The 21,743-nt window shown below is 36.6% G+C and overlaps 1 protein-coding gene across 1 annotated transcript in view; it reads right to left on the bottom strand.

Annotated features, from left to right (window-relative positions):
• Window positions 1–8,286: 8,286 nt before the first annotated feature.
• VAPA (VAMP associated protein A) overlaps window positions 8,287–21,743 on the bottom strand; it is a 16,074-nt gene continuing 2,617 nt past the window's right edge. The window contains exons 2-6 of the mRNA XM_072411450.1: window positions 13,838–13,990; window positions 12,041–12,144; window positions 11,551–11,631; window positions 9,663–9,809; window positions 8,287–8,925 (exon numbers count right to left, since the gene is read on the bottom strand). Coding sequence (XP_072267551.1) covers window positions 8,809–8,925; window positions 9,663–9,809; window positions 11,551–11,631; window positions 12,041–12,144; window positions 13,838–13,990 — 602 coding nt within the window. The 3' untranslated portion in view covers window positions 8,287–8,808. The remainder of the gene's footprint in view (window positions 8,926–9,662; window positions 9,810–11,550; window positions 11,632–12,040; window positions 12,145–13,837; window positions 13,991–21,743) is intronic.

Here is a 21,743-nt window from a genome sequence, read left to right as displayed (position 1 = left end):
TATTAAGAAGCAAAGTCCAAAGACAGATAAATGTCACATTTTATGCAAACAAAAAATGGAGGACACATAAGTGGCAACTTGGCTACTGTTCTCTCTACTTCAGGATTCCAGATTTTCAACCTTTCCAATGCCCCATTCAAGCTTGCAGTTAGCAGATGCAAAATAATATATGATTCTTCCTCCAGAGAAAAAGCAACCACATCAAAAGTCAAAAGCAACAATTCAGTTGAAAAGAAGTAGTTGGGAGCCCAGGTAAGCATGTCTGAAATGAGCCAGCTACACTTTCTGCATGTACTCTTTTCAACTTTGGAGATTCAGGTGGCCCTTAGCACTTCCCCGTTTTGTACACCAAAATCGCTTTGAGAAAACATGTATTGATGAAGTATGGGAGATGCTTTTACTGTACTCCCTATCAAAATACGGAAGTTTCTTGATGGTATTCCACTACAGTGACCATAATACTTTTAACACTAGGAATTTAAAAGTAAACAGATTACCTTTGACTTTACCTACCCTGAAATTTTTTTATACACATATATAGCTAAACAAACTTTAGGGACAATCACTGATAACAAGCAATTCATGTAGCTCTCAATAAGAATTCTACACCTGTCAACAGTTTCACCCACTATTCAAGACATGTTAGATTTTGAAAAATGGCTTCTATGGACTGGATATTTCAGTTCCTTCCATAGATGTTTGGATTAAAATGCTTCAAGCTTCGTTTGATTCATTATCCTTTTGGAAGATCCATGACCTGTGAGTTTTCTGATGTTGGGCAGTAGATCTCGCTACGCTACAAAATGTTTTGATATTTCAGTGTTTTCTGCAGACAGAGAAAAGCTGCCTAAGATGTGTTCTATTTTTTTAAATACTAAATGTATTCATCTGTGGACAAAGAGCTGATACTACTTTAAAGATCTAATTTTGTCCTATCTGTCCAAAAGGACATTATCACAGAAGCATTGTTATGCCCCACAAATTTATGGGGTTTTTTCTACCATGGAGTATATGTAAGCCTCTTCCACTGAGCCCAATGTCACTCAAAAGAACTTGACATTGAAGTTGTCCTTGGATTTTTGTCTATCATACTATGGTAAGCAAAAGACAATACAATTCCAGTGTGACATTAGTTTAAAAAACAGCATAACCTAAATCCTTACTATCTATTGTTTCTAGGGGTACCAACAAATATGTTGCGACCATTTTAAACATCCTCATTTTACACTTGCTTTACTTTACTCAATTACATAATCAAAGGGCTGCAGTTATACAGGGGGCCATTGCTTTTAACTAATCACTTTGCAGGGGACAAAAGCACCTATTTAATAAGCTGAAGGGGTACCAACAAATTTGTCCCCTGCATGTTTTATTTCTCCTGCTGGAGCTTGGAATTAAAGAAACCCTAAAAACTAATATTCAGCTTGATGTTTCAGGAACATGAGATGTACTTGGCCAATATAGTACAGATAAAGCTGAACTAAACTTGATGAACCCAAACCAAGCCCTAGTCCTACTGCAGTCAGCAAATAGCAGGGATAGTGTCAAAAATTGATAATTAAGAGAAGACAAAGCCTTCCTAAAGGAAATCATTAGTGTGGTATTTATAACTGAAAAGTAAACATGCCTGGGGAGGCCTTACACCTGTAATTGATGTTATAGAAAACTACAATTTTATTGCACAGCCTCTGAACCCCCTTGATGTATGTGATAATACAGTGGTACATTACTTGGCTGTCTGATTTTTTTTTTGTATGTATATGATCATCATGTATAATGATCTTGGCTTACATACAACAGCCTCATCTCAATCTTTGTAAATTTCGTTTAAATGTAGTTTTAGCACAAACATATTTTTTTCAGGAAGCCTGTTTTAACAGGTAAAATTGGGAACAGGTCTCTAGAAACTATAGAAAGCAATCTTGGAAAAAAAAAATCACAAAGAAAGCAAGTTCTGCTAGGAGTTAACAAGGGTAGCAACAATTTGATGCCTTCATGTTTTATTGGTGTGTATGTGATGTAGAACAGTGGTCGCCAACCTGTGGTCCCCAGCTCTGGCCGGTGCACCCCTCAGCGGGGCCAGAAGGACCCAGCTAGAGGGGCACACCAGCCAGAGCCGCAGACCATATCCCCCCATTAGATCGCAGGCCCAGGGTGGTGGGCAGGTTGTGTCTCTGGAATAGGCGGGTTCTGGCATCATGACGTCACTCTGGAGGAAGTTTTTTACCCTTTATGTGCCACATGGCTCCTGAAGTCAATGTAAATTTAGTGGTCCGTGAGCTCCAAATGTTTGGCGACCACTGGTGTAGATGGTTTTGTATGTCAGTCAACTATCCTCTGCGGGTGTACTGATCATAAAGTATAATCTACTTTCAATTGCAGGCTTTCCTCTCACCATAGTATTTAGAAGAGTATTGAGAACAGCATCCTCAGCATTTACTGCAATTATGGCTATAGAGGGGTGAAGGTGCAGTGCCTTTGATGCATACTAGTTACTACACTGCAGAATTGAGCATCTACAAAAAAAAGAGTATTTCCTATTAAACTGTTCCAACACCCACTGACACAGCTACAGAGAGCCATCTTTTTATAGTGAGAGAGTTAGGCTTTCCATAGCCTAAGATTAACTGTTTGAGATTTAGGGTAAAGGCTATGTACTGCCATACGGGCCAAGGTGCAAACTTTCAAATCATAAACACAAATTTTTGTTGATCTATAAACTGGGAGATTCCCCTTAAACACAAGGTGATGACTGAACTTCAACACTAAGGTATATGCTTTCAAGAAACCCTATAGCCAGTAATCCCACGTTAGGATTTGTAATTCAGTAATTAACACAGAGACTGCTTGAAGTTTGTTTAAAAAAAAAAAAAACTTTGGAAATAACCTCATTTATTGCTCATCAGTGGAAGACTCTGTAAACTAGGCCTGAGGTCACATTTTTTTCTGTAGTAGCACTTGAAGTCCCTACTGGATACACAAGTACACATGTGCTGATCCACTGCTAACTTCAAACTCAACCACTCCAATCAGGAAAAAGAGTTTACTTTCATTTGAGACATAGCATTATGGAGACCTTAGAAATTATTTAGGTTTAAAGTAAATCTTCTAATATACTGGATTAGTTTTACCCATCTCCTAAGTAGTTTCCAGCTTCTATTATGAGCAGGTAATGAACAATGATAATCAGTTAAAGAATGCAAGTGTCTGTCTCACATAAAAAATGTAGTAAAAGTGGATTAAAAAGACAAGCAGCAAAAGTATTGAGGAACGAATACAATTTAATCCATACTTCATCATTTTGTAATGGTGATTTCTTTAAAAGACATTGCAGATAGCAAAATATTCTGGGCATTACATTCTATATACAACATTGAATCACTATGAATCAAGGAGCAGTCTAAATCTTACAGCACCAAATGGAAGGATTGAATGTAGCATATGATAGCACAAGTTTTAAACAAATGGCCGACTCAGGTTGTTATGTATGATGTTATCAAATAACAAAAATGTAAGATAAATATAAAACCATATTACTCAAGTAGCAAAAAAGGGCAGAAGGAATATGATCACTTTGATTATGTGTCCATGCTAGTGGACTACCACAAAATACAGCCATCTCCCAATGCACTATAAATGACTTCTACTCTTGCATTGCCTGGAAAAGTAACTGAGGGAAATTTCATGCGTGCCATATATGAGCCATTACAAGTGAAAAAGAAAAAAAGAAAATGAAAAAAAACAAAAAAAAACATGCGATCAGAGACCTGTAAGTAATACAATACAGTGGGATCATTAAAACTTCACCAAAATACTTTAAATGGGTGTTTATTTCTCATTCCTCCTGGAGGTACCATTTTCTTATCAAGGCGTTGCCTTCATAATCAAAGCTTATGGCTAATTAGTGGCATAAGAATTTGTCTACCCTTTACTAGAAAAGAATAAATCCCCTCTGATCTGACCCTTCTACACCCTACTTCTTTAAGATGACACTACACTTGTAAAACAAAATGCTTGGATATCATTAATACAATTTGCATATGTAAACTAGTAAAATAATATAAGCTAAAACTTTAAAGCAATTCAAAATTTAATAAGTAAAATTTTAGGAATTTTAAAATTTAAACACAATTTAATTAGGAAAAAAACATATGCAAATGAAAAAACATATGCAGATGATTTTTATTCGACATTTCTAAGACATCTCTACACCGATCTATATATAACAGTAGCAAATGCTATTGCTGGTCCCATGTGTCATTCAATTTTCAACTGCTCTGTTCTTATGTTCTAAAAACAAGATGATGTGATCAACAAATATATAAAAAATATGAAAATATAATTTATAGATGAAACAATGGTATAAAATGTCAACGCTGAGATAGCATGCTAAAGAGTTAAAGTCTCAGTCAATAACCTAATATTTATAGGAAGAACACCCTAAAGATGACATGACAACCATACCTCTGCTACAGGCTGTGCTATAAAATATTATATATATTTTCCTCACCACCACCACTACTACTACACACCTGTACACCAGTCCATAAATATTGATGACTGTATAACATCCACATTGTGCCATTTTGAAAATGTGAAAATGTAAAGCCTGCCAACATTAATTTACAGAACTAATGACAGCACCTCACATTTCATATTCGGCATCAGACATTTTATGGCTCTATAGGAAAACACTTCAACTACTGTATTACAAAACATAGTCAAGGAGTAATGTGATAACTACTCCCTACCCACCCTGATAAATTAACACACTTATTGGTATGTGGAAGACCAAACAACCACCATCTTGTGATAAGAAGTCTATTCTAAATGCACACAACATAAGCTAGTATGCAAAAATTACCAATATCTTTGGAATTTTGCATAGATTGATATGTACGTTTTAGTTTTTAAATAAATGTTATTACAGTTGGTGGATCCAGATAATTCAAAAGTTCACAGAAAAATACTCTGATAGTAAGATATCTGAGCTCACATTCTTAGCTTACCTGCATTTCATCAGTCTCACTTGCCCGGCTTAATAATTAATTTGTTTTGCATTATGTAAACTGAGCAGAAAGAGTAAAGCTATGTACACACCTCAGATGTTTCTTACCAGTCAGCTCTCAGGCAAGAATCATTTGAGGTGTGTACATAGCTTTACTGTACAGAGGTCACCCAACATCGTTCATGGATCCACAACCATAATAGAAGTAAAAGGAGAGCGCATTGGGGTGCCGCTCACTCGTTCTCCCCCCTGCCCTTTATATAGAACAGAACAGCACTGTATTTACAGCACTCGTTCAATCAACTTTCAGTCGTTTGTCACTGGACTGACATGAAAGATCATTTCCAACGGCAATGGAGCATGTGTACGCAGTCTTGGACACACAGGCAGAAGGGAAGGACCAGGAACTCATATGGAGACATCTCACCACTAGAAGCCTAAAAATATATGAGAAGGCAGTAGGTGATTTAAGCCCAAATAAACTCACTAACAGCTGCAATTCCATTTTTTTCCTAGACCAATTATAGATTAAAGTATAGAGGCTATAAATGCATTTGAAGTGACTGAACAGATTCCTATGAACAGACATTGAAAAAAAAAAAAAAAAAAATCAGGTTGGCTACTATGGGTAGCAGACTCCCACTGATAACTCAATCCTATAACAAAACAATTTAGAGTTAAGGTAAACCTGGTCTTACCTGGTGATAAGTCAATTTCAGGTCTAATTCTGCTTTACCAGCATTTTCTATAGTGAAAACTGTTTATTTTAAATACCTGGCAGCAAAGCCACATTCTTTTAAATGCCAAACCCTGTGACTGACCACACGTGTACAGAGCACATGCTGAAAAGATAGCACAACACACCCCATGAAAAAGTGGTGTAAAATTGAAAAGCTCCCCAGAAAACACACATTTCATTTAAATGCAACATAAGAACTTTACTGATAACATACCCCTTAGAGCAATTATTGTTTCTGTACAATGATGATGCAATGTGTACTTTTTTTTTTTTTTGTTAAATACAATATAACAATGCAAGTCTTAACAAGGCGTTTAGGAAGAAAAATGAAAAGCATGGAGGATAACAGATTTAGAAAAAAAGGCACAACAAATGATTAACAATAATTTGAACTAAGCCATGCTACCGATTTATATTTAGATGCATGTGCAGTAACAATAACATGACAAAACACTGAGTGCAAAAAAGATAATCTGTAGTGCATGTAACTGGTGATGTCACCATACTTGCTTCCTACTCAGATGTGTACTGGTAGATGTAAACTTCAGCAGCACATGAAAACATCTTCAAACTAAACAATACCATTGCACCCTTTTCTTCAATATGAGAGACATAATTGGGCCAGACTTAACAGTATGGTAAAGGGAAATGTAAATATTGCGAAACCCATAGCAACAAAACAGAATTCCTCTTTCGTATATGATATGTATTACAGTGCTTAGTAAATGGTAGATTAGTGAAATGATATACTTTTTTTATAGGTGAAACTAAAAACCTAGGGGTTATCTAAAGAACACCAAGCTGGTAGCTAGTAAAATAGTAAGAAAGCTTGTAAGATTTATGATTTCATCATGCATAGCAACCAGCAAAAAGCTGAAGTGCATTAGATAATCCATCGACTAAATTAATTTACAGGTAAAATGGGTTTACCTCAATGGATACTTTTAAAGAAGCGAATGTATGGTTCTGTCATTGGACAAAATTATTTTTTTTATTTATAAACAGGATCCCTGCTGTGGCAATTGACAGCATTAGTAAAGAAGTAGTAAGAATGTAAGTAATAAGATGGGATCCAACTGTGAATCCATTGGTAGTGGAGAGAAGCAGCACACTAAATAAATATAAACTATAAAAACCAGAAACCTTACACAAAAATTAATCTCAAAAGGCAATTTTTTAAGTTTACACATTTTACGAAATATGTAAAACCAAAAGTGGTAACTGCACTCATTTAAAAGCCTAGGATAACCCAGCAAATTCATGGGTGGGTATAAGTTCAGTGGGGTCCTTCTCTGTTGAGCCCCTCACCCACCCAATAAAAAGATTTTTAGGATTTTGACAACAGAGGTCGCAATTTGTGTAGCAGAGCTGCTATTAGCAGCTATTTAGTACCGAATGGCAGAAAAAGGTATATTTGTTCGGTGACGCATGTACTGAGCTGCAGCTCTAATACCCAACTAATTTTCCTTATTATACTTTATTTTTCTCTTCTAGCCGTACCTAACCAAAAAAAGAAGTGTTTTGAGGATTTTCCTATAGAAATATTTTACTTTTTAAACCCCTTGTTACCCTTATATAGCCCCCTATCATTTTCAGATTTTATACTGTTTATACTCTTGCATTCTTTTAGCCATTTACACTTCTAGGGGAAAATATGTCCTTGCCCTAATAGTTACACTTTGAGTATGAAATCACCAAAAGAAAGCCTTGTTTAAAATAACCTGGCACTTTTCAGTAACCATCCGGCTGTTTTGGGTAGTTACCGAAAAGTTGGGTCACAATACACGGGTTGCAACTCACCACCAGCTTCTTCACACCCAGCTTCTGCAGAATCAGTTTAAGGCCCCACCTTGACTTTGGATGCCATCTCTGCTTAGCTGCTTTTCCATCAAAATTTTATGTACAAGGAAAACTGAGAAAGTTAGAGTAATCCCTATGGAATATATGATGAAAAAGTGGAGGTTACCTTTTTTAATACTGGCGGTCTCTTCATAAATTTATGCCACTTTTCTAAAATTAAGCCACAAAGTATACTTTAATTTCTTACTAGGAAGGGACTTAACCTCCCATTCTTAACATATGAAAATCAATACTAAAGTATGCATAAAAAATAAAATATGAAAAACTGCTGCTTTTGCACTACATTGAAATTCTGGAATATTTATGAATGCATTGAAATACCGGTCTATGGGAGTTTTTTGTGATTGTAACAAATTTAGATCATATTAAAGTTTTTTTTCTACATTTTTAAAACTATGGTGCCTTTTCTGATCCTGTTTATATGTGTATACTTTGGAATTAAGGAAGGCACACATCTGAGGCCACTATCTACCCAATACATGATTTAAAGAGTAATGGCAGCAAGTAGTGAGAGAAAAAACTGGCCCATGAAATGTAGTGTTGATTTTTATAGATGCCAAAGAAAACAAGGTGCTATAAAGACCAAACTAAGCAGCACAATACATTGAACTCTGAGGCCCCTTCTACCACACAGACACAGAATTTCTATTCAGCAGAAAAAAATATATATCTATAAATGTTTTTTTTCTGGTTTAATTTCTTTTAATCTCCAATGTAATGGGACATAAATGCAAAAAATATGCCACATCTGCCTCACAGAATCCATCATTACAGATATACATTGCAAAATAAACAATTTAGCTTTTACACAGAAGAGACAATCCCAAAATACCTCAAATCTTTTACCCGATTTAGATTAGCAATCTAAGGAAACCGTGTTGCAAAAAGTTAACAAACAATTCTTAAAATGATTAAAATAACATGTACAAAACATTTCTGAAACCCATTAAAACCACAGGAAAATAAAGGTCTGTAGAATACATCTCTACCCAGAAGGGACTCGATGTGTGATGAGCTCCTGATGTCGATGCATGAACACACATTTTTGTCCCACAGACAGTTTGTTTTTATTCTGTTTATCGAATTGAGATCGGTTAACGGTGATGCCAAAATGCTGCTGTACATAAACTGACATGGCAGCTAAACAACTTTCTGGCCAGGAAGAAAACGAAAAAAAAGTGAAAGCACTTCATGCCTTAATTTACAAGATGAACTTTCCTAAAAAGAACCCAATGAAAATTGCTGCAATAATAACAACAAGGGATGGGATGGGGCTTCCCTGCTCTTTCACAATTCCTCTGCTCTTCCTTCTTTCATCCTAGGAAACACAAAGCAAGGGAAGAAGAAGGTTAGTCTCACATTTCTGATTTACAACTTTTCTCACCACAAATACACTCTTTAAGAACACTATATACACATTTAGAAGTACAGTAATCATTTTTTTTAATGCTTAACAAAGGTTGGCAAAAGATATACTTCAGGAAGAAGGAAGGTGCTTGCACCCTGCCATGGAATGGGTATAGGTGAGTAGTCATGGGTTAAGTTCCACCTTAAGGGTAGCATTGTTTAGGATTTAGGACTATTTTAGGGTTTGTGGTAAAGGTTCGGGAGGGTAGTAGATTTGATTACCCCCCTAGCAATCTAATTATGTCAGTATTTCTATGCAAAAAGTGTTACAATTTTTTGCATGGAAATTTGTTTTACATTGTAGGCCTATAATTCTTAGGCATAACTCACCAAAATCTGTGGGGAAAAAAAGGGTGCATAAAAATACAAAAACCTGTAATATAACTGTACAGTATCATATAATATATTGTCTATATTTGCATTCTACCGACAAGACTGCAGCAGCTGTATTTTTTGCTTTGCAAGCACTGAAGAAAAGGTTCACTATGATAATAATTTTAAAATCTTTTGGAGGACAAATTCTTTTTGTACAATGAAGGAAAAACAAAAACATGCATAACTGGTTATGATGCATGCATTGTTGAGTGTATGGGGGCCAATGCTTTTATACATAATCACTATACAAAAGGAAGTAGGACTTTTTCTTACTTTCAGCAGCTGATTTTCATCTGACAGTTTTATAATCTCAGACTGAAGTTTCTTGCATTCTTCAACAAGTTTCCGAGTTTCAGTATCATCCATTGATACGCTACCTTTTGATGGCAGAGAAGTAAACAGTTTTGTGGCTTCATGTGTCTGGGGGGGGAAAAAAAAAACAGGAGTGATGGCAACTTGGAGTTGTCAAAACAAAATCAGCATCTATATTTTCTTTCTTTTGCAACATTATATTTTACATTTTGAAGCTTATATGTTAACTGAAACAACCCTAAGCACAGTACTAACCTAACCAATCAAAACTAATATTTCAATGCTCTGATTTTGTTGACAAATGTTTACTGTTTTCACACTGTTTTATAGTATCAGCTCAGATGCTTTCAAGTTGATACATTTAAGATATTTGTTTAGACAACTAAAGCTGTATGGCAGGGGTGCCTGGATTAATACTGGTGATTCAGGCAGGTGGTTATTGCGGTAAAAGGCAGGTAATGACCCCTCTGCAATAATTGTTTTACCTGCCTGATTGTTGAACAGAGGTTAAATTTTGGTGAGCTGCATATGCGCAGCCCAGTGTTTGTTGCCAGTGAAACCCTGCAATCCCAATTTCCTTGCTGGTAATGAATGAACTCCTATGTGCCTCCAGGAAGAAAAGAAGATGTTGGCGCTCTGAGTTCAACGGGGATAGGCGAGTATTGCAGCTTTAGTTTCACTTTAACTAGTTTATGGTGCTGCTTCACCCTCGTCCAGTCCTGCTGTGCAGGTGATTAAAATAGCTAGTATATAAGTAGGATTACATATTTATGTTTTGTATCAGCCTGCATTTCAGCTTTAAAAAGTTAAAAAATAAAAATAAAAACTGTAAGATGTAATATACAGCAGCTTACTGATCTGTAGATGTGGTAGCTGATTAGAATTTAGATTTATTCTTTCAATGTTATCAATTTTTCCACTTGGCTCTATGGACCACAGAACATCTCCATATGTTCTGGAGATAAAGACAGGAGAAGGTGTTGAGAAACTAATCATGCTTGTGAAGTACAGACCAATCGAGAAAATCCTAGATGAAGCAGACTTCTGTATCTACCCTGTTTCCCCGAAAATAGGACCTACCCCGAAAGTAGGCCCTAACAGTCTAATCATGCAAGGGTGAAATATAAGCCCTTCCCCGAAAGTAAGCCCTATTGGCTTCTTCAGAGGGTGCGGTCACGTGGTACATGGAGGCATACCAAGAGGAAGGAGAGAGCAGGGGATTTTCAAAGTACTGGAGCAAGGGGTGATGAAATCGCAGGGTTAATTAACCTACGGTACTGTGGTGTAACATTACAACTAATAAGAGGTTGGTGGATTCTCTTTTCAAAGGGTCCTTGTATTTCATTCATTAGCAGCAATGCATATTTATTGATTGATTTTTTTTTTTTTTTTTGTGTGTGCTTTCACTCAGATTTATACTGGTTACTGTTTGTGGTCAACAAAGCTTTGGAAGTTTTGTTTCTGTATCTGCATGTTACTCTATAAGTCATATGTTAATTGGCAGCACATTTTCTTGTTATGTTGCACTTATTTGCTTATGTATATATATATATATATATATATATATATACACATACACACATAATGGTATATATAACCATTATAAATATTTTTGTACATGAATAAATACAGATTTTTGTACATGAATATGGAGTTTTTTGTAAATGAGAAAAATAAAACATTCCCTGAAAAGCCCTAATGTGATTTTCAGAGTTAAAATAAATATAGGACCCTGTCTTATTATTGGGGAAACATGGTAGTATATAAGAAGCATTTTAGAAGACAACTTTACCATTGAAACCTTGGAAATGTTGTGCAATTACAACTATATAAAAATGTGCTTACTTACCGGCTTTTCATGTTCATGTGGCATGTCAAACACACACTTTAACTTAGAATCCATTAGATCATCAGGTTTTGCTTCCTTCCACTACAAATCACAAATGATCATGTTAAGTATTGAAACATTAAAACACATTGACAGTCTGTAGAAAAATCAGACTCTACACTGTAAAATACAGTAAATTGTTGCAAAACTGTTGACAGTCAGTCCCACACCTGCATTTTCATCACTGGCTACACTTGAAAAATGTGAAAATTTAATCCTTGCTACACGTTTTACAAAAGTATCTTACTTAACCCTAAAGCTTGTGCTACATACTCAGTATTGTATGGTTGCTTTTGGATCATCTTGTTATAACTATTTAGAACTGTCCCTTACAAGCATATCTGTATCCTCAAATAACATGTATGGGAAGGTCCATGTCTTAAATTGCTCTTAGTACAGACATTTCTTGATAACATTATTGGTTAGGGGTATGTGGGGGGGGACAACTTACCATAGCTTCCATGTCTGTTATATTTGATGGAGCAAATATTGTCTGCACCATGAACTTGTGCTTACTCTTTTCATTTGGATCATAATCAAAAGGTTGTAACATAACTGCAAGAAAAAAAAATAAATTAAACTTTGCATAAGCAAAGTGTTTGTTACAGTAAAAATGATTACTGGTGGCACAAAGAAATGTGGTGGCTTTACCCTGTACAATTATCAAATGCTTTTTATTAAAACTTCCCTCTTCAGAAGGCTTAGAACTTATTTCACAATATTCCAAACATAGGAATTAAATCAATGTAAAAGAAGAAAAGATTGTAGAAAGCAATGATTTTGCACCAGATGCATTTATGACTTCGGTATTATTCAATTTTCTCTCTGTCTAATGGCAAGAGCAGACACTGCCAGGCATCTACTCTGGAAAGGAAATCTTGTCAGCTGAAGAAGGACCCAAAGACACAAGCTACAAATATGTTGTTTGGTAAGCAGAGCTACTAAATGTCCCCTTAGTGCTGCCAAAACATATCAAAGGCATGTGCATGGCTAGAAGCCATGTGACTGGGATAGAATAGATTGGACTAACTTTCCAAAAACTATTTGTTTTTAAATAGTAATCTCCAAACTGCTTTCTGAACACCTTTAAGCAAAATGCTACCACCACCACCAAGAACTGTCACTGTATGTACTCGTAAATGGATTGGATTGGGCTACTCAAGTCCTGAAGATACGGTCATGCTGTTCCCATACTTCCAAATTTTCCCAAATCAGGGAGCAGAGATAAATTAAATATATTTATTATACAATATTGATGCATGAAGTTTTAAACAATTAGTGCCTGTTTGCATGCCATTTATTTTTGTCTCTGAATTTCTGATTTCTAATTAAGGGCTCAAACATCTGTGGCAGCTTTTCAACAGTGTCACCTTGTGACAGCACTACTAACGTATTATGGCAAATTGAAATAAAGATCAAAGCATAACCAAATGTTTTTTTCCCCAAAAACTAAAACCAGAATAGATTTTTTTTTTACCAAGAAATACTTTTATTACTAATCTATTCTATACTTGTTCAGTAAAAGCATAAGTAAACCTGAAACAGCTATTATGGCTTAGGTGTCAATTCATCTCAAAAGACAGGTAATGAAAATGTTTCTACCTAATAACATGAGACAGCCAACAGTATCTACATAGTCAGCCTTTTCCTGTTACATAGAAATATTACTGCAAGCACACAGTCCTGGCGCAGACAAACTCATGTTTCAATGTCTGCAAAAAGACCTGTGAATGCCTTACAGCAATATTCTACTGCAAACAAAAAAGCAATGAAATAAAAAAAAAAACTACATGAAAAGTTTTTTTTTTTTTTTTTTTTTTATTTATAACTGGAATTACATTTTTAGTGTGGTCATCAACAGTCTATACGTGGAATTACATATAATAAAACCTCTGTTTTATTTGCATATCAATTTAAATAAATAAAACTATGCAACATTTGCAGACACCCAGATGTCAAGGAGAGATCCAATCAAATAGTATGGACCCCCTGAGCTAGCTAAAGCCAGCACCAGGGAGGTCTGGTAAATTTATAAATATGCATGCTTGGCCATGTTTATGTCATGTTTAACAGCTAGATCTACCTACCACCATCCTAAATTGATGGACATTTCAGGAGAGATAGATTTATGGGTTTAGTTGACATTTAAAGGTGGAAACTTCAAAGCAAGCATCATGATCTACTGAGGAAACAATAAATGGATTTTTTCATCAATAAAGTTAACTTTTCAAAACATTCATGAAATTACCAGAAACTGTTACTGTGGCTCCAGGATCTATAATACCGCTGTTTGGCCGCACACAGTAGCGCCTTGGAGCTGTGGTTTTCACCTTGAAGCATACTTTCCTATCAGACGGATTACGAAGTTTGAGGTTTGTAGTGACAACATCTGTAAATGGACCTATTAGACAAAACAAAGGTTAGTTTCAGAGTGACTAAGACAAATTTAACTAAAGCAGTAATAATATTAATAGTAATAAGACAAGTTTACCTAAAGCGGAAGGATACAAAACCATAATAATGTTGTATGTATTGTCCATTTACCTTGTGCATATACATTTGAGTTTGTACTGACAATAGCCTCCGGTGATCCCCTGAGCAGCAGCAGTGGGGTTAAGGACTTGTCTGCGTTATGTGGCAGCTATGTTTTACCATACAAATTTTCAAATTCTTTGTCAGACAAAAGAGTTTCATATGTATTTCAGATACTTAGCATGAGTTTAACCAGCTGACAACTGGTTTAGTATGCTGTATGAAGATCTACGTCACTATTACTGAAATGTGGAAAGCCTGTGAAACTGTCTGTTCACATATAATTCTCACTGTACTGTACGATATAAAAAAATTGCTGTTCAAGTATCGAAATCAGCGGCAGTTAGGTAGCAAAGCTGACGTCACTAAGGCAGGACAAGCACACAGTGGGTAGAATCAGGTCACAGCTAGCACTTTTCATAATAGCGATAAAAAAACTACATAATCTTGACAGCACAGGTTTCTTTTCCAAAGGGAGAACAGCAGAAAACTTTGCTCCAGCTAAAAATCAAATTAAAGAGTAGGTCAAATTTTCCTTTACCCTTGAACCTTATGTTCTTTCCTTCCCCCCCCCCCCCCCAAAAAAAACTGACTGCTTGTGACTGAAGTGAAAGAGTATGGGGACAACATGGTGAACATTATGCTGCCTACAACATCAACCAGCACAAACATTTTGGTTAAGGGTCAATGAAGATTTGGGGGCATAACCTTGGAGGGTCACACAGACCTCTACATGCTAGCAGATGGTACCTGACTTCTGTCTGGTACCCAAAGCCAGACTTATCCTGGTGCAGTGAAGTCAGAGTTCCTTCTAGTTTAGAACAATGTCTGGTCTCATGCAGGGAGAATGTATAGGAAGTTACCGAATGACAAAGACATTATGACATTGACTAGCTCACATTCCTTAGACCTGAATTTTAACAGAGACCCTCAAATATTATTTAACAGAGCAGCCAAGTTGGTAAAGTAGTTCCGCAGACTGTGCAGGTGCTCACTGATGTCCCAATCCAGATCTAGAAGGAGTTTCCCCGGGGTACCATTAGCATGGAAGCATGCCCAGATGTTGCTGGGACAGCATACAGGAACGCAGGGAGCAAACAAACCACTGAGCCACATTATGAGTTGTGATGAAATTCACACAACTTTGATTTCATTTTGCAATTTTATTTTTTTCTTTTGATTTTCAATGTGATTTTGAATTCATCCCTCATTCTGGTTTTCATAAAACATTCTTACGTCATTCTCAAGAAATTACACAATGAATATAAAAAAAATTGAATATTTTAGTTTATATTCATATAAATCAATAGCCAAAATGTAAGCATTATGTTATCTACATAAGTACCTCTTGGTTGGCTTGAACTAACAATTGCTGCTACCAAGTTCTCTTAAATGTCTCCAAGACAGAGCAGCCCAAATTACGTTGGCCTATAGCCAGCCTTCACTAGAAACTATTGAGTCAAGATGACAAAGTGGAACTAAAGTTCCATGCACAGCTCAGCGTTGGTTTCCAGGTTTTCTTGACCTATCCTGGCTTTCCCTGTGGCTGCAGAGACTGAATGAACTCCTGTGTGCAATTAATCTCAGCCCAGCCAAAGAAGATGACCAAAGATCGTAACGAGGAAGAAAAGGAGGAAGTTCCGCTTTAAGGGACATCAGAGTTTGTGAAGGATGCATACAATTTGACAGCTGTGAGAGGTCTTCTCGTAGCATTGGGCACTATTCAGAACCACACTGGAATGCAAACAAAACAAAAAGCATGGCTAGAATTACATCCACATTGACAGCCATCGACATGAATAGGACTCATAATAGGCTCCACACCAAGACCATTTAGACATCTATTCCAATACAAATGGGTCCAGAAACAGCAACTTGGATAGACTGGAGCCAATATTAGGAGTCAGAACTTACTTTTTCTTTCACAATGGTAATGAGCTGCACCATGCACATTAGGTAACGTGATGTGCACCACGGTAAGAGCAGTAATTCCTAGGCCATTTAGCATGGTTAACGCTACACTGATTATCTTAGAAAGGCTTTTTAAAGCCTATAGACAATTTTGTTTCACAATTTCTATGACATACTGGAATGTCTCTATGGACCTTTAGACCTAAAATGTGCAGTTTACCATGTATGCAAAAATACTGATAAAAAGCTCCAGCACATTAAGGTTAAAAGCAATTATTATAAAAATAATAATCACTAGTTTCAGAAAGAAGGGTGACATAGGGAAAGATCTCAGGCTACATTTAGTGCAAGTCTGGATATGTCTGATGCCTTGTATGAGAGAAAATCATACCCATCACTTAAAAGGTCTGGAGGTCCCATACTTCTAATGAGAGGAGCATCTCTGCCAATTTTGGCAACAAACTGGGATTGCAAGAAAGCATTTTACAGTAAGCTATCTTTAGCTGCAGGGCAACCTTCTCAGTTTACAGTAATACTAATACTACAGCTAAGATGTGCTACAACCATTCAAACACACTAATAGACCTATGTCTGCTTCCCAATGAAATTCAAACCATATTAAAAACTAGCTACTCTAAATAAAGTAGTCCCAAAGTTAAAAACAGCAATCAAATTAATATTTTTGGGAACCGAGCATACTGTCTACATTTAAACTCTCACAGAGCCACACGTATATTCCATTTAAATGATGTATATTATAGATATAATAATATAAAACTAACTATATTTGACCGTTATAAAGCAGTATTAGAATGTGATTAAAAATGTCTCCAATCACTACTTTTTATTCAGTAAGCTAGGGAAGGATTAGAAGTGATCCAATATAACAGTCTATGTATTTCTTTTTTAGCAACAGTTCCCTAATTTCTTGATGAAACCTCCTCAAGATGGTCAGGCTAGAAATAACTGTTCTTGCCAGAAACCTTGTGATCCATCATCCACTTAAACCACACAAGCCATAACATGCATTACAACCAGAGCAAAGGCATTTTCATCAGCAATGACAGATCAGAATACAGCCATACAACCACTACCAGCCAATGTTGGTCTAATTTGCATACACGTAACTGAGACCCCAATCTATACACAGGGAGTACGAGATGGGATTGAGCTTCACAAGAGTATATAGTACCCTGGGGGTACTTTGTAAGCACACTGCATACTGGTTCACCTAATGTAACATGGCCAACCTGCAAATCACTTTATTGTACTTCTACAAAATGTGCAAATGTATATTTGAAACATCATTTATTTACCTGCAATTATTTTGTGCTGTATCTCACAGGCATATATATATATATATATATATATATATATATATATATATATATATATATATATAGTGTATAAAAGTTAAACAGGTTGGGGGGGCAGATTTCTTGTTGCTGTTTGCTTCTTGCTATGTACTGACCATGAGGTTCGTTATCTAAAATTATATGCCAACATTGTAAATTTGGTCTGTAAATAAAGATATAATAAAATACATGAATAAAAACTGTATGTTTCTACATATCATAAAGAACACCATTTACAAATAAAATAAAAAGGCAGTTTTTCCTGCAAAGTCAGTCTGGGTTAAATGACAACAAGCGTCCTAAAACCTAGTTACTCTGAGTTCAAGCCGTCTTTGAACCACTAACGCCTCAGGGAGCAGTCATGCAGCCTAAACTCTTGAGTAGTACTGCACTGAATAGCACTCATGTTGTTAGCACAACCACCAGTGAACGGGAGGAGAACAAAAAAAAACAGCCACATGACGACATAGATCCAGCCAAAGGACTAGAAAAAAAGCGTACTTTGAGTAAAGAACATTTTTATAGATTGTTTTGTTTTGTTTCAATGCAGGAGGGGACATAGATTTGTAAAGTTGGAATCTAAATTGCAAGACACTGGGGGGTGTATATGAAAATTAGTTCAGGAAAAAGAGTAACATCAGACCTCCTAATCTACCAAAAAAATATCTTCCAGGTAAATGACTTAGAAAGTACTAAAGCTACTGAACAATGTAGAAGCCAGGAACAGGAGGTCAACAATTACAACTTCCAAAGATCCTAGATACACATTGCCTACTAAGTAAACCAGCAGTAATGGTAAATAGCCAAACATTTCAAACTGTAGGCCTGCGCTGAATGACATTTTGCATATATAGAATGGTTTGGGGTCCAGAAAAATAGCACACCTGTAGTGGATGTAGAGAGAGAAGGGTGCAAGAGTTAAAGCTGACACCAAGAGAGGATGCACATGGGCTGGGGTGAATGACCATCATTTACAGGAATAGTGAGATCAGGGACAATTTTCAGGTGAATCTGTAAGAAGATGATACATTCGATTTTAGAAGTAGAGTTTCAGGTTTTTCAAGCCACACAGGATGACAGGACAGATCGGAAACATGAAAGCATCCAGGACAGCGAGACATGTCAAGGGAGGACATATAGATTTCATTATCATCTCAGTGCTCAACCCAGAAATTTTTATGCAAGAAATTCTAGACGGGTGTCAGCCCCTGTATTGTGACCCAACTCTTCAGTAAGCACCCAAAAACAGCCGGGTGGTTAATGAAAAGTGCTGGGTGGTGCAGGCAGCTAAAAGGGGCTGGGGAGAACACCATCATCTTCACACAAATAGCATTGTAAGCTGAAGAAGGAAATTAAAATACAGATCCAAAGACATGAACAGAGAAGAATGCTGGAGACATAGTTACCATTATAGGAGATTTAGTATCAGACAAATAACATGCAAATAATGAGAGTGCAGTGCCACCAACATCAAAGATTGCAAGGTCCAGAATAACAGAGAAGAGAGAACAGAAAGAACAGAGAAGGAAAGAAAAGACTGTGACTTGGCTGTAAGGAGGTCATTGGCCACATTTGTGTGAGCCATTTCAGCTGAATGTATGGATCAAGTAGTGACATTAAATTAAGAAATTATATTCATCTTCTGCAAACAATGCACTCAAGTAGCTGAGGAATGTATAGGGAAGAGAAATATGACAATGGATGTAGAGCAGGGACAGGGTTGAGGGAGAAATTCTCCAGAATTGGGAGGGAAAGCGCATGGTGAAGGTCTTAGAAAAAAATACCAGAGGAGAGGGAGAAGGTAAACAGTCTTGCATTGCAGGGGGCAGGGTAAAGGAATAGACACAGGGCAAGTCAAAAGCAGGGTGTTCAGTGAACAGGCAGTGGACGGATGATAAAATGATAGAGGCAAGGTCATCTAAATGAATAGAGCTGAAGAACGTGAGGGAGGAGTTACAGGTAGATAGGGGGGATAGGGAGGCATACTGCTTTCAGCAGAGATCACATTACTGTTATTACTTGATGCCCTTTCCTTTAATACTCTAGGACAGATAACTAAGCCCTGCAGTAAGGACAAATCCAAGAAAGGTAAAAGGCTCCCAGAAGCCCACCTTATCAGTACAAAACGATGACACCAAATTATTTGGTGAATATACTATTGTGGAGAAGTACTTTAGTCTGGCAACAGTAATCATAGCGTTGAAATGGCGTGGTTCAGCTGCCTGAGCAGTTTTTTTTTTTTTTTTTTTTGCAGATATATTATGTGAGTGTTGTGTCATTGCCAGGAGTTAATGGTTTGGGATGTTTGGGATAGAAGGAAAGAAGGTGGCAGAAGCAACGTTATTTAGAGCCAGAACCAGTGCGGTTATGCTGGGAGGCAACTTGGTCGAGAGATGAAGGATTAGAGAGTGTGCAGGTGAGTAAGCAAGGATGTCAGAGTAGAAGGTGGTCTCTTTGTCATGGACCTGGTCTTTGAGAGAATGATAGAAGAAAAGCTGTAGAGAAACAACGTAAGAAGATTGTGATCAGAAAGAGAAAATGCCTAGTTGTTAGCCTGGCAGAGGGTGCAAAGCTTAGAATTTAAGAAGAAGATGTGATCAAATGTATGCAAAGTAAGATATGCGGAGCCTCAGACTTCACAAATCCTAATGCAGAAATAAGCAGAGGACACCTGTAGGAATCTAACAGATAGAAAAAGTAATTTGTTTACATTAACATTCCTACAAATATGCTTCAAGGTAAACCAAGCAATAAATCCCTGATTAACCTTGTGTGAAGCACTAGAAAATTCTATTTAAATTTTATTTATTAATCATAATCCTAAAAACAAAGATATACAGGACACATACATTCAAATTCAGGCTCATGATATCATACAACCTTTCTATAAATGCCTAAATACTAAAAGGGAAAAAAAGTATGTTAGAAATGATGTTTAACAATTGATTTGAAGCAGACAGACCCTGGCTTGAGGCCATTATTCGCTCACACCCTGCGTATTCATTAGGTTAGACTTTTAATAGAGAAAGTAGAATTGAACAATCCTCACACCTTTTACACACACACACACACACACGGTCAAATGATCCAATCTACAACATTATTCCTAATTTTGTATTATTATTTGATCTGCTCCATCAATTTCAATAGGCATCAGTTTAGACATCCTCTATTATCCTCTGTATTTTCAGATCACATGTGATACCCAAGATACTAAAAATAAGTAAACGCACAAAAGCAAAACTATTTTATATAATTCCTTACAAACCACAAATACATTTGTTTTCCTTCACAAACCATTTATCCCAAAACAGCCCCGAGTTAATGGAGCTTTCAAAGCACTAACTTGTGTCATTTGTGTTATCCAACCCCCGTCACACTGGAGAAGGAAATCAGCAAGCTATTCCTTTTAACATACAATGGAATTATACAATCTAGGAAATATCCTGCAGTCAAAGTCCAAGCAGATCAATGTTACAAAAATAGGACCAGAAAAAACATGTTATGTGACACTCTGCAAATATGAACACTCTATGTGGCACAATGCAAACAGGTGAAGGGAAATACTACTATACAAAAATCATCTAGAACACGTGAGGTCATATTATGCTCTAATTCTTCCCATTCCTTAACCACTGGACACAATGATAGACTAATACTAAAGAGCAGGAGGCAGACAGCACACATATTTGGGAACAGAAATAAATACTCATTAAAGGATCACTATGGATTTCTAGAACTTTCTAAAATTACTCCGGGTACTCCAGTTTCCTCCCACAAACATGGCGTTAGATTAAATGGCTTCCCCCTAAAATTGGCCTTAGACTACATTAATGACATATGTCCATGGTAGGGACATTAGATTGTGAGCTCCTTTGAAGGACAGCTAGTGACATGACTATGGACTTAGTACAGCGCTGCGTAATATGTCAACACTATATAAATACTTAATCATATTATTAATACTTTACTTTCTCTACCTGTATTGGTGACCATTCTCACAAAGATTACAAATTGGGGAAATCACAAACATTGAGATTTTTCATCAGAATAGGAAGACGGATGAGAAATGTTCACAAATGTCACAGATCAGCCCCTGCTGCTGCCTCTCTACTTGGAGCTTTGTACCAACCTATGGCCCTACAGATGTCAGATTTCTGAAAACAATCTTTCATTATCATTCCAGCGTCAGGAGAACAAACAAATTTAGTGCATGCAGCAACGCTTTGTTCTATGGAGGAGGACGAGTAAGTTGCTTTCCACCATAAGAAAGTACAGCAGTCATCCTGCCAGGGTGAATAGATAGAAATGGCACTGCTATGCAGGGATAAATAGAGCTCTACACAGGTTAGTCAC

This window comes from Pyxicephalus adspersus, chromosome 5 (assembly GCF_032062135.1).
Source record: "Pyxicephalus adspersus chromosome 5, UCB_Pads_2.0, whole genome shotgun sequence".
NCBI lineage: Eukaryota > Metazoa > Chordata > Amphibia > Anura > Pyxicephalidae > Pyxicephalus > Pyxicephalus adspersus.
The sequence above is the reverse complement of the archived record's forward strand: the minus strand, read 5'-3'. Positions and strand labels throughout refer to the sequence as shown.